Source organism: Schistosoma mansoni, assembly GCF_000237925.1.
Source record: "Schistosoma mansoni, WGS project CABG00000000 data, supercontig 0184, strain Puerto Rico, whole genome shotgun sequence".
Classification (NCBI taxonomy): domain Eukaryota; kingdom Metazoa; phylum Platyhelminthes; class Trematoda; order Strigeidida; family Schistosomatidae; genus Schistosoma; species Schistosoma mansoni.
The window spans coordinates 325660-340752 of record NW_017386068.1 but is presented as its reverse complement, the minus strand read 5'-3'; the positions used below and the strand labels follow the sequence as shown (position 1 = coordinate 340752).

Sequence of the window (15093 nt, the reverse complement as noted above, 5' to 3'; positions counted from 1 at the left end):
GTCTCAGTTACTGAAATATTGTGAACGGGTAGAATTTACTACTGATGGTCAATTAGTGACTACCCCTATCCTTCAGGTTTAACTGTTGAACTTAGCCTCAAACGTATTTTATAAAACCCAACGGATTAGCAAAACGAAGATTTTATTTCTGCATTGGCTATTAACTAACAATAAACATGATTTGTAATGTATGTAAAGACGGTCAACTATCTTTTAGATCCAGTTAATGTGTTTGTTAACAGGTCGTCAGTCGACCCTGTTTAGTATCGATTTTTTTGCTAATTGGTACTTATTAACAAAGCATATCTTAAAAACGTTGTAAGAATATGTACTCATTGTACTGTATAGTGGTGTGACGAAAGTAAGGTATTTTTCAGACAACGAGAGTATGCAAAGATGCAGTCCTCATACAACTGATTGAGGGTATTAAAAAACGCCGACATTAAAAAAGCATACTTCACTTTGCCACATGTATTTTTATATCTGAGGTTAAACGTTTAGAATAAGGAGCTAACTCGTCTAGTAGTACTCGAAAAAAAAACCCGTGTATAACCAGTCTCAAAGAACCATCTCTTTGGCGTTACTATCACGCTATCAGACCATCAGGATCAATCCCTACACATTTCCTATTTTAGTTATCGCAATCAGAAGTATTTTCTCATGATTGTGGATAACGAGGAAGCGACAATCGCCTTTATTAATTTATTCATCATGTTTTCGTTCAATTAATTTTTTTTTTTTTAACAGAATGAAAATAATCTTAAATATATTTGTCCAATATGTCATTTTGCTACTGAAAATCATCCATTAATTCGTCGATTAAAACAATGTGGTGAAGAAGCTTTTGGACATGTTTGTGAATTTCAAACACGTGAAGATTTAGCTAGTTTAATGTCAAATACACATGTTCTACGTTTACAATCATTACTTATACGTTTACGTATATTAGGTCCAGATCATCCAGATACTATTTATTTTATCCGGTAATTAAAAAATGTTTTATTTTACATAAATTTGTTGTTTTTATCGCATAGATTAGTGCCAGAGAGTTAGTGAAAATCAACGGGCTGATATTTTGTCCTAGTTTTTTCGAGACTCTCTAAATGACGTGTACGACATCGAATACGTAAACGATCGAGTTTAGGATGTTTAAATCTCCTAGGAAGCGTGAAAAATTTTATCGCTTTCCGTTTGATATTAAATTATTGTAATACCAACGCAGATGACATAGTTCTATTTGATGAACATTCTGAAAAATTTCAGAATCCTCTAACCACCTTAAGCAACAACCATATTTAGAATGCGACTTTCTTCATCCAAATGAAAAATATTGCTTCGGGACTGGTCTGCATCAACGCCTAAATTAATGAACGAAAGTTAAGTAGTTGAGGATGTCAGACACTTGTTTTGGAGGTCTCATCAGTTCTATTCAGCTGATGACCGACGAAATTTATGCAGGAACTCAAACATGCCATTTGGTTCTTGACAACTTGTGGGGTGGGCGAGATATACGTTCGTCAACCGAAGGACGACTTTCTTGTACAGCAGTTCACTCCGTTTTTATTGCGAGGTGTGAAACATGTTCTTTGAATGTGGAGGATATTTTTAAGTTACTAGTATTCCATCATCTTCGAAGTATTACTCTTTAACTTTGAGATCACAGAGTAAGGAATGCTTGGGTTAAGAATGGCTCTCTAGGTAAAGATGGTAAATCGATTGAGGTGGCTAGGATATGTGATGCGTATGCTCAACCACCACCTACTTCTATGGGTGGTGTTATCTGATATGAGAGTACTCTGGGAGAGAGAGCTAGGGACGACTAAACCAAAACATGGTAGCATTCCACGAAGTCATTGAAAACTGAACTGAGCCATGTTAATAGGTTTAGACCACTTAGCTGGGGTTCTCGTGATTACCAAACCAGTGAGACTTTGAATGACACGAATCAAAATCGTTTATAACGACGTGAGTGCATACACTCTTTGTATTCCCTCAAATTCTTAGCTTCTCAATTATCCACAAGTCTTTTCATTCTTATTTCTCTAATTTATATTTCCTTCTCGAATTGTATCTTTGATGCATAACCGTTTCTGTTACTATTAATCTTGTTACTACTTCTACCACTCAATCATTTGCTCTGACTATTTGATCTCTCTGTGTTATGGCAACTCAAAGCGATGTAAACGTTTCTCAGGTTTTACGTAGCGTTCGACTGGACACCAAACGATTCAGTGTTTTATATACTTAATCTATACACATTATATATATGAGAGTTGGTGTGATACTAACTGACTACTCAAATTGAAATAGATTGTATAGAATTAAAACGAGAAGGGAGGTTTTGGCTGAATACTAAGTACTTTAAACCCCTTGATCGACCATGTCAATAAGTTGAACTTTCAAATCCCTTACCATCTACGTAAGGTTTGGACAATCAGTAGAAGTCATTGAATCTCATATCTACTTACTACATTGTAAAGAAAGCATAAATAAATGTTGAGACATCAATGAGAAGTTTCAAACAAACAATACTAAGTGAATTTAAACTTCACACCATTACACAAGCAAGTGGCTATCAGGACTCAGTGGCCGAGTGGATGACGCGATGGCGTTTGAAGCGAAAGGTACTGGGTTCGAGTCCCAGAGTGAACATCAACAAGTCTGAGATGCAGGTACATCCAGCTGACGAGTCCCAAATGAGACGAAACACGCGTCAGACTGGATTCCATTGCTAGCCACTATCCATCTTTGCTTACAATGCTTGTGAATTAAGGCTATATCGAGGCAGTCCGTACAGGATGCACATATGCCAACAAGAGACTGACCAGTTGCAGTCCTAAGCATCAGTGAGAAGATTCAAACAAATAATACTAAGTGAATAAATGTTATTGTTTTTAATGAATTAAGTATTGATGGAACAGTGTTTTCTTTGTCATGATTCATTTGTATTTTAATACATTATAGTAAGTTACAGGGTACTGTGACAATAAAGTTTCACATCAACAACTATCATTATTATCTATTTATTTAAACATATCAACATTGTATATTGGGGGGGGGCACCAAATACATATGTACCACACAATAATAACTGTTATTGATCAAGTCATGTGACATGAACGTTTTAGACTGTAGATGAGGATTGTTGTGGGGTTGCATACTAAGGTGAAACATCTCTATTCAGTACCTTTCTAGCTTTCGATAGTTGTCAAAATAAGTTAAGTCATCGATTTAACATTACAAACTTAATAATTAGTTGTTTTTTAAAGATTATTTCACATTTCTACACACATCCACAACTGCATAGAAACAAATATGTCTATAATAATACTTTCATAGTTGAGATTATGAGTCAATGGAAGCTAGACCACCATGGAAAACCTGGAAGCACTGGACGACCGTTTCGTCCTATTATGGCATTCCTCAACAGTGCGCATCCACGACCCAGTGCTTCCAGGTTTTCCATGGTGATCTAGCTTCAATTGACTCATGATTTTAACTATGAAAATACTGAAATCTCCACAAAACCCCTTCTGATCTATAATCATATGCTCAATAGTGACTGACTTCAAGGGATGTTTCCTTGAGTTCTAGTGAGAAGCAGTGACCAGTGGAGTTCAACCAAGTCTGTTGTAGAGATATCAACTCACTGAAGACAATTGGTGAAAGGTTGCTCAAACATCGTGGATTGGTTGAAGTTAGACATTAACACCGTTGGATGCCGGCTAGCTCAGTGGTCTATCGCTTAAGTGCTTGCGCGCGAGACTGATATGTCCTGGGTTCGGATCTCGCGAGTGCGGAATCGTGAGTGCGCACTTCTGAGGAGTCCCATAATAGGACGAGACGGCCATCCAGTGCTTCCAGGTTTTTCATGATAGACTAGCTTCAATTGATTCATGATTTCAACTATGAAAATACTGAAATCTCCACAAAACCCCTTCTGATCTATAATAATACTTCTGATTCTCTTATTCATTACTGTTTTGTATTTTTTTTTCCTTTTTTATAGTTATCGTGGAGCAATTTATGCAGATGCTGATAATTTTCATCAATGTTTAAGTTTATGGCGTTATGCATTAGAATTACAACGTACATTTGTTGAACCATTATGTCATGTATCACAAGCTGCATTTGTTAGTTTTGCTGAATTATTTCATTTTGTATTAACAAATAATTGTATTGGTTTACCAGCAAAAGATTTAGATCCAACATTAATTGTTGATTGTTTAGAATTAGCTGTAGATAATATTGAACGGTAGGTGATGATAACCTTTAATGATGATTATCATTTTATTTTCTATATGATCTCTTATGAATTGAATAATGATATTTATATATTTTTGGTAATATTTTGTTTGTAATGTAAAATACTTTTAGACGCTTGGACTATGTGACGATAGTGTTTTCTTACGTCACCTATGGCGAAGACGAGATATCCGTTTATCAATTAACGGACGTGTGTACTGCGCAGCAGTTCGTTCTGTTATACTTTACGGCTGAGAAACGTGGCCACTAAGAGTAGAAGATACTCGTAAGTTACTAGTATTTGACCACAGATGCCTTAGAAATATTACTCGCATCTGTTGGGATCACCAGGTAAGTAATAGTGAGGTTAGATGCAGGTAATTAGGGAAGGATGGTGATTCAGTTGATGAGGTTGTAAATCTTCATCGACTGACATGGTTGGGCCGCGTGTTACGTATGCCTGAACACCGATTACCACGACGCGCTATGCTGACTAGTATTGGGGATGGTTGGAAGAGAGTTAGGGGCGGCCAGACCATAACTTGGCACCAGTGCTCGAAGTCACTAATTTCTAGTCTGAGCCATGTTAGTAGATGCCGACTACTTGGTTGGAGTCCGCGTGACTATCGTAACCAATGGTTGGAGACAGTGGGTGACATGGCTCAGAATCGATCACAATGACGTAGGTGCATACACTCTTTTTGTTCCCTTAAACCTTAAGATTAAAATTGCTTCATAACGTTCTTTCTTCCTATACTATATTCTTACATATAACCTTTCTTTTATATACTACCACCACTAAATTAACTACTTCTATGAATTCGGTGTTCATTTTGTTGTGCTAATGAGGTATGGCAACTTGGACCAATGCATAAATGAGCCTGATCCTACGTTGTAGCTGACTGACTGTATGTTTTTTGTGGTGCGATTAATACTTATGTTCTTGTGAGTAGTTTATGTGTTAACGTTAATTGCTAAGATGGTCTATCTCCAACTTTTTCTGAAGATGGTGGTGACTTTCTGGTTAAGAAACTGTTTGAGTTGTTTACAAATGTCTGGCAATTAGAGTGTTCTAACATTATGGGATGAGTCGATAGTTATCCTTATCTTTAAAAAGGGTTCACGTCGCTCCTGTAACCACTATCGTGGGATAAGTCTACTTCCAGTCATGTCCAAACTATTGGGTTCTGTCATACTCCGTAGATTGTTCGAAACCCGAAAAAGATTGACTCGCTTGGAGCAGGCTGGTTCGACATCGTGTGTTCGGACACAGCGACGATAATTCAATTGGTGTCATCATCTTGAAACTCCGACTTTGGTGGCATGGATATGTTGTACGAATGTTGTCCCAGCAAACTCCACATCGTGCATTATTTGCTGACAAAGGGACTAGTTGGGAAAAGCGCAGAGGTGGTCAGTGTTTGACATGGTGTCGTGGTATGAAAGAAAGCTGTACAGGACTGGCTTCTGTTAGTCATTCATGACTCCTTAGTTGGGGTCCTAAAGATGATGCTACAGTGGCTAGAGACTTTATCAGATATAGCTCAGAATAGAAGCCAGTGACGATTCTGGTAAGCTTGATCAATGAAATTTTATAGTTCCACTTTACCTGAATTCTAATGTAACGTACGCTTTGTTACCTCAGAGAGGATAGACAAGGTGGGAAAAAGCATACTTATCGTCAGCTCTAAGTCTCTGTTTGTATTTTTCACTATTCAGCATGATAGTATGTTTTCTAAAATATATTTCAGCAAATAATACGAATCATATGCATTATTGATTAATTAATAGCAAATGGGAAATTTACAAAAACCCCTATATTCATGATATTGTTTGCCATGAATTCCTTCTTGAAAGATAACCACTGAATTCTTCCTTTTATCACGAGAGATATGGAAGTTTTCAAGCACTTCAATCACATGCAATGATACTGACCACCAATAAATAATGAGAATTCAACAGGGTTTGGTCTATGTGTTTCTTGCAAGCAATCCTGTAAGCATTCAAAATCACCAGTCTCCCTAATCACTAAACTTATCTCTTTGAGGTTTATTTTTATCTTCTAAATACAGATACACTATATGGGTGGGAAGCGGCGGCTTTGGCATGATTCGAAAATGAGAAATAACAGCAACGATAGGAAGGGTTTTTGGAGAATTTGGCTTCCCGCATGTTTTAAACAATAAAAACAGATGAAACAAGTATATGTATAACCGTAACTGGGACTTGGGGGGGCGTAATTAAAAGGAGATAATATATCTATCACTCCGGAAGTTTTTGTAGTTTTCTACTATCTTGATCTGTATATTTATTGAACAAAGTAGTATGTATGTACTGACATACATTTTCTTTTTTTTCCTTCTAACGACTAACAATAGTGGAATGGATTATTCATTTTATCATTGGCATCATCGACATCCATGGTCATATACAGCAGCTGATAAAGAAGCAATTAATTTAATGCGTCATGCATCGTTATGTTTACATTTTATAGCAATGATACTTATTCATTATATGCCAAATTGTAAAGCTTTGCCAACATTACGTTCTATTCGACGTCATTTACCTGATTTAACACAAGTAGTTGAAGAGAATTTTAATGAATCCTTACAAAACTCCACATTGAATTCATCAAATATGATGATGAATCGACAAGAGTTCATTGGTAATAGTAATAATATTGAAAATGAATCACAAACGGATAGTTTATCTACTAATGATATGAAAAAACGTATGCCAATTGAATTGAAACAACGATTTTTTCGTCAAGTAAGTTAGTTACTTCTTTATATAATGAAAATCTATAACTTTATATCTTTAAAGATGGTAAATTAGTTAATGGTACTATGAATATTTATTGAATGTGGCGCCATCCAAATGCCCTGGTACGGCTAAGAGTAGGGAGAGTCCGCTCTCCCTCTCCAAATGCTCTCACATGGCCATGCGTATATAGCCTCTACTAGGGAAGTCCTACTCACTGCCTTCTCGTGGCATTACTGTTGTTTACAAAATTGAGAGGACGAAAAGAGAATGTCCGGAGCTTTAACTGGGTTGGTGGACACGGCGAGTCCATTTAGGGGGGTTGGGAAACCCTCATTACAAACCAATGGTGTACATGAGCCCCAGTATCCTGAGGGAAGACATCGAGTATGAAGTCGTTGTTGATCACCGGCTATCATGGGAATGCATCTCCTTACAATGCTCCACTGCCTTGTGGATCAGATCTTTAGGTCAAAGGCTCCGGGTGTGGCCCCTCAAGAAAACCACCTGCTTCGGTTCGGGCACTTGAGCAGTATCACAGCTTTCACACAAATCGAATGAGACTTGTGTGGCGCATATGTATCTGGTGCTTTTTTGTACCGATATTCATGTGTTTAAATAAATAATAAATAAATATTGCATGTGGTGATAGTGTGGCATGATCTACTTATATCCATATAAGTAGTATTTGGTGAGGGTCAGACAGAATGTATTTTGTCAGAAGGTCGATAAGGAAAAAACTGAAATGAAGCGCAATTGTTAGGAAAATGCATAAACAACGGAATTAGAGAAGATGAACTGATATTTTCAGAAGAAACAGTTAAGATTGAGATAATTGATTGTTATTTTGCAAATTAACTGTTCCTTGTATGGTTATCAGAATTTAGTGAGATAGTCTGTAATATGTGCTTAAGTACATTCGATTGCCTCCACTAGTGTTCTTGTTCACTACAATAGAACTTGTCGTGTATGTCTAACTACCATTTACCTTGTCACACAATGTTAGCTGGTGTGGAAATAAGTGTGAAGAAATTTGGAAGGTGTCCAAACCAAAATGGAACATCAATCGATGAGGTGATTAATTGTTAGCCTTATTCATGATAGTATTCGTACACTACCTTTTTTGCAATCTGCTGTGATAATCCTGATCAATGATTGATTGATATGGCTCGAAGTTGGTCACTGTGATATAGATACATTCAGCATTTATCTTTCATTAGATTCGGAATTTTGATATCATTTCATGTTTCTTATTTCCTTTTTGAGCACAGATGGATAATAGTGGTTAATAGCTTCGGCGTTTAAAGAGAAAAAAACAGGGTTCAAGTCCCGGTGTGAACATCAATACTGGGACGTGGTAGGTACATTCATCTGACGAGTCTCGAACTGAAAAAAAGCCTTGGATTCCATTGTCAGCCACTTTATAAAATTGACTTAAAAACGCTTATGACTGATGTCTATATTGAGACTGGTCAATTGTAGATCTGAACACCAACAACGGAGAGATTCAAAAACTTACATTTGAAATATTTCTTATTATCTTATGTCGTCTGTTCTTTTCTATCCTTTATCCTTAATGCTTAGTTCGATTGTCAGTTTCAATGACACAGATGTAATCGCTCTTCTTTCACTTTGTACATTCTTAGCTTCAAAGTAATTTTATATCTTGAATTTTTTGATTTCATCCTTCTCGATTCATCTCTTTTTGTGCCTTATCTTTTTTTATTCCCACTAATCGTTAGGCTTTACATTGGCCTATTGACTGACTTCTTACTTTCAAATGATGTTCTTGTCGGGCACGTCAGTCTATAATTCTTTTCCGTTGATTAGATAAATGATTTCTACAGTTAATGAACCTACTGATAGTCATAATATGCTCATTGTCTACATAGTATTACAAGGTTAAAAATATACGGACCACAAGGGATGTCGTTAATTTATCACTTCATTGACTACTGAACTAAGCCGTAGTTAGGAATTGAGATTTTTCTGATTATGGTCAGTCAGTCAAACGCAACGTAGAACTTGGGACATGTTTACACCTCTTAAAGTTGCCATGACTCATTAGTACAGCAAGATCAACTTGTCAGTGTAAATCTTTGAGTAGTAGAAGTAGTAACGAGATTAATGGTAATAAAAACGATTACGCATCGAAGATATAATTCGAAAAGGAAATATAAATTAGAGAAATAAAAATGAAAAGACTTGTGGGTAATTGAGAAGCTAAGAATTTGAGGAAAGACAAAGAGTGTATGCATCCACGTCGTTATAAACGATTTTGATTCATATCATTCAAAGTCTTTGGACATTGTTTACGATGATGAAGTAGACCGCAACCAGATAGTCTTCACCTGCTTACATGACTTAGCTCAACATTCAATATCTTCATGGACTGATTTTATGTCTTTGTTTGTCCACCCATAGCTTTCCTCCAACCTACATGTACACCGGCTATCATTCGGTTTCTGGGTAGATAGTGGGTGAGGATATGTCGTATATATCCTAACCATCTCGGTAAATAGAGTTCCGCTACATCGCTAATTAGTTTGTCACCCTTACGTAGTACTCTTTATCTTACTTCAGAATCTCTAACTCAGTGGTACCAACATGTATGAGCACTCCTTCGAAGATTTATATGATGGAATACTAGTGACCTACTTATTATTATTATTATTATTATTATTTAAACACATAAATATTCGTACAAAGCGGCACCAGATATATATGCGCCACACAAATCACATTTGATTTGTGTGAGGGCTGTAATACTGCCCAGGTGTCCAAACTGAAACAGGTGGTTTTCTCACTGAGCCACGCACGGAGCCTTTGACCTAAAGGTCTGATCCACAAGGTAGTTCCATAGTAGGCGGTGATCAACGATTGATTGATACGCCATTTGTTCCCTCAAGATACTGGAGCCCATGTGAGCCATCGGTTTGGAATAAGGGTTTTCCCACTCCCCTAGATGGACTTTCCGTGTCTGCCAACCCGGTTAGAGCTCCTGCCGGACATTCACTTTTCGTTCTCTCAATTTCGTAAACAACAGTAACGTCACGAGAAGGTAGTGAGTATGACTTCCCTGACAGAGGCTATATAAGCGTGGCCATATGTAAGCATTTGGAGAGGGGGAGCAGATTCTCCCCACTCTCGGCCATATTTAGGGCATTTGGGGGCAATTTATTGTTTCTAAAATTAATATTTAAAAATATTGAAGCGATAGATTTGTATTGTATTGACTTTGCACAATGTAAGGTATGTGCAGTTAATCAATTTTGTTCGTCCAAAATAATATTATTCATACAATTTATTGACTCATGTTTCCTTTCTTTATTTATTATCTAGGTATATAGATTAGTCAAATTAGATCCAAGAGTACATCGTGGTCAAAGTTTAATACATTTAGCTTGTTCACCAGAAACTTCAACTGTTGGTCGTTTTGTTATTTGTACATTTCCAAATGTTAATGTATTATCATTGTTATTTGAATTAGGCGCTGATGCTAATTGTGCTGATGTTGATGGACAACGTCCTATTGGTCATGTTTTAGCACAACGTCGATTAAAAAGTTCTGAACATGTATGTATATATATATATATATATATATATATGCGTGTGTGTGATTGTGAACATTTTGTTGTTTTTGTTTCGTTTTCTACTTTTCAGGTAGGTAGTTGAATCCAAGAAGTGTATTTTCATTCATATTTTGTAGATCTACCATTTCAATATTCCATTGAAATACCTATGCACATAGTAGCCCATATAATATGGATTGAAACGGATTCATTTCATTAAATAAAGAGGAATCTTTGAATCCTCGTTCAAACACGATTGAAAAACACTTAATTACAGATGTCTAGAGTTTTTTCCATTGATAATTTTAACAGCTGCATTTATGAGTCGACCTAGGCTAAACGACGATTGAAAACCCGGAAGCACTGAAAGGCCGTTCCGTCTTAGTATGAGACTCTTCAGCAGTGTACATCCATGATATTTCACGGAGGACCTTTGGTCTCGTACACGAACGTTTAACCTCTAGACCACCGAGCCAGCATCCAACATTGGTAATGTCTAACTTCAATTGATTCATGTTCTTGCGCAACCCTTCATCCATTTTCTGAGGTGGATAATTGTCTCCACTAGTCACGGCTTTTCAGTAGAACTTCAGAAATTCCATCTTGAAGCTAGTCATTAGTGAGTGTGTGATTATCAGAATACGGATTTGTGAGTAGTTTTAACAGTTGAATTCATGAGCCGATCTACAATCTTCACAAATTCCCATTTTGATAAAGCAAAAATAACAAATTTAGCAGAATAAGATGAGTTCATTTCAATGTCATGGATTCGCATCAGCTGTTACTTATAACCTAGAGAAAATAACTTGCTTCTGTCTGGGCACCCGGTTAGTAACACATTCCACACACAAATCAAGTGACTTGTGTGGCGCATATGCATTCGGTCCCCTTTGTGCCAATACTTATGTGTTCAAATAATGTACGTAATTTATATCATCTGAAAATGAAAATTAGTCGAATAATGACAACAGTTATTAGAGGATTATCAAGTGATATGATAGAGTGAATGAATATTTACTATGAAAAGTCTAGTAGGAGGATATTACAACACATACAAACATGTTGATGTCGAAGTTACGTAACAATGACTGTAAAATGACAAAATGATAGGGTAAAATAAGTAGAGAGACTTGAAAAATCTTGTCTGACCTAAATTTCTACCTACTTTTTATAGTGCTATGAGTATCACAGGAACTGATATTACTCTTATCGAAAAAATTCGGGTAGCTCTCACACTGAGTGACATGAATATGACCGACAAATGTTATATTTCTGGGAACTGTCATGCTAACTTGTTTGGTATTGACTAGATCCGTAAGTTTCCGTTTATGGGACCCGCCTTTGTACACTGTTTGTTGTACGACTTGTTCGTCAAAATCTCAATCACTCACAAAAAGAGTCTCTCTAGAAATCATCATTTACCAGATCCTGTATCCACTTGCAGCGAAATGAGACTCGCCACATTGCCAATAAGACGGCTTAGACTTTATTCAGCACGAGATTCGCTAGAAGTGCATATTCTTATTTCCATTAAAAGAATTTCGCAAAGCACTATCTTCTGCATGTGCACTTTTTCGCTCTACCAGATTTGTATCATGCTTCGAATTCACTATCCTTTGTCATTCTTCTGATACTGACTGTAGGCTGGTATTGGGATCTACGTCGATCCCCGCTAAAATCCGTGTTCTGATGTCTGCATCTACCGCAGGTCGTAACCCACACACAAAAATAAGACATCTAAATTGGTCTGGCGACGTTTCCTGTATACGGAACCGATCAAGTTCACGATGTTGACATACGTCACTTAATCATCTTATATTCTTTTCACAAGCTGAAGACACTGGTATCTAGTGTGAAAAATTGATGATCGTTCCCCCAAATATATGTGTCAGGTATTTTACTGTTCCCAGGAAGGTTAGATCGGCAGGATTCTTCGGGAGAATAAAATTACAAAACTTTTCATGTTCAGAAACTCCGAGTTTTCACCGTAATAATCTCAGTTTTGAGCCTTTGTCCCACTCTTTACAATCATTAATGAACAGATCCTCATGGCGCTTGAACCACCCCTCAAAAGTAATTCTCTCCTTCTGAATCAAATATCGATTCGCTTGTTGAATTTGCGATGGTATCCGAAGTTATAATAGAATTAGGTACCTGGGTTTTAGAAGATATTGACATACTCTTAATCAACAATTCGATAAGAGCATTTTGCTGTCGTAATAATGATTTCAGACGATTCATTTAATTAATGTAAAATGCACTTTAACTGAATATATGAGTGTAGGTTCATTTTAACCACCGTCGCCACTGAAATGACTCTCAGTTTCCTCGTTTACATCAATGGGACAATAATTTACCTTAGATGAATATCTACACTAGATAATACACTTCCGGTGTCTATTATACAAGGCTTCAGCACAACTAAGATCAAGAACACGTGACTAGTCTGACTAGAACGTGAGTATATTTCAACGTCAACAATAATAACAAAAGGGTGTCGGAAAATAAATAACACACCTGATATCTATCAGACTATTTACTAGCCTAACTACGTAAACAACTAGTCGCTATTTTCGTCGCCTATGTATCATTTGTTAACTTATTTCCTTAGAGACATTACCTAATGTTTCTTGTTAGTGGACTATGTGACATGTGGACGATTGTTGTTTCGCGTGAAATTAAATTCTGTATCATAGTCAATTGTCACCAGATTGTGGATATACCCCAGCTAATGAGTCCCAACAACTAACATGAAAAAGGTTTCATATCTTTTTTTGGATCAATTCACTTATTGATCACTTTTTCAACTGAATCTGATCAATACCTGTGAATCCAACAACATTCAAAATTGAAGTAGTATTCAATAACTGACTCTCTCTTTAAATATATTTATTTTCTCATTCGTATGTTATCCATTTTTTTTGTTGGTAGGCCTCACTTGTTCATACTCTGGTTAAATGTGGCGCTCATTTAGATGCAACCAATCGAAATTCTTTAACTATCCTCTACAAACGTTTTCATCATGTCCTCTTGGAATCTCATGTACAAACTTTGGATCATGTAACTTTAGCTTGTCGTGCTGCTCGTGTAGCAAATCATTATGGATTAACTGCATCAAATCCATCAGTTCAAGCTTATTTACCAAATAATTTATTATTTTTCTTACAAATGCATCAGTAAATAAGGGCAGGGGTTAAACAGCTACATGGTTATAGGGCTTTTTTCTACTTTAAATTAAAACTAAAACCTTTGTTTACCCTAAATGGTTGGTTGTTCACCTCCCTCCCCTGTTCCCAGTTTTCTCAAAGCTTAGTTCGATCGTTAATAATATTAAATGAAGTATTCAAAATAGCACAATATCCATGTACACAACTACTTCCCCCTCCCGAATTATTATAGTTTTAATCTGTTTATATGAGTTGTTTGCCGCCACTCCCCCCTCTCTCTCCCAGTTTCTATCCATTCCTCCTACACATATTTAAACACAGAAACCTTTATACCCATTGCGCCAACATGTTGCTATGACATATAAATGCCGTTTGTTTTTTTGAGTGTTTGATTCAATTTGGTTAATTTATTAAAATATTTTTTTGATTTTTGATTGTGTGTGATATTTATTGTTGAAGCCCATTAGTTTACTGTGACTAGTATTAATACTACTATTACTATTACTATGATCTTTTTTTCTATTTTTCTTTGTTTCTATGGCTATGCACACACATACACACATTTCTTTCTGTACAGATTTATTTTTAAAATGGATGAATGAATACTTTGATATTGCATACAATAAGAGAATAGAGAGAATAGAAGCTTCTTTTTTTGTTTTATCGGCTAATGATTTGGAAGTGAAAAAGTAAATTAGATATGCTTAATGCTAATTACGTTTTTCTTGGTAAACGAACGAAGGTCAATGACACGGTGACACACGATAGGCTAATCTAATCCGTTGTCCCAGGCCCCGCTAACTAGAGAAAGAAGTTTAAGACGAAGTAGGGGAAAATATATTCCGTAAGCAGCCGAAATACAAGCAATCGCAATAGAAAGAAATCAAACGCATATATACAGTATAAAGTTGTCCTTGGGCATCATTACAAAATAGCACACTAAAAGATACAAGGGGCCAATAGCGTTTAAGATATTTTCCAAGTGGGAAATACGACTCGAAGGTGAAAGGAGCACTTTTGGCACGAAAACAAGCAAATTCAAAATAAAATTGCAAAAATAAGTCATTTACCAAGTATGTTCTGGGGGATTTAACATCCCCAACAATACACACACACATTTCTTTCTGTACATATTTCTTTTATGGATGAATGAATGCTTTGATACTGCAAACAATAAGATAGAGAGAATAGAAGCCGGGTTTTTTCTTGTTTTCTCGGCTATTGATTCGGAAGCATGTTTTGTTATTTTTAATAATGATTGAAATGTTAAGTATCATTGTTATATCTCGAACTTAGATTCTTAGTATGTCGCGTAATACTTGAGCACTCCAATGCCAGAACCCTCCTAC

General features: G+C 36.4%; 1 protein-coding gene and 1 non-coding gene across 2 annotated transcripts in view; both read left to right on the top strand.

The window, feature by feature from the left end:
* Smp_175780 (sex-determining protein fem-1, putative) overlaps positions 1-14388 on the top strand; it is a 36449-nt gene extending 22061 nt beyond the window's left edge. The window contains exons 9-13 of the mRNA XM_018794599.1: positions 748-983; positions 4010-4255; positions 6624-7014; positions 10348-10545; positions 13509-14388. Coding sequence (XP_018647049.1) covers positions 748-983; positions 4010-4255; positions 6624-7014; positions 10348-10545; positions 13509-13757 — 1320 coding nt within the window. The 3' untranslated portion in view covers positions 13758-14388. The remainder of the gene's footprint in view (positions 1-747; positions 984-4009; positions 4256-6623; positions 7015-10347; positions 10546-13508) is intronic.
* On the top strand, positions 2583-2649 carry Smp_tRNA_01493_Gln_TTG.1.1. Its single transcript has one exon. It is a non-coding gene (tRNA).
* Positions 14389-15093: the final 705 nt, after the last annotated feature.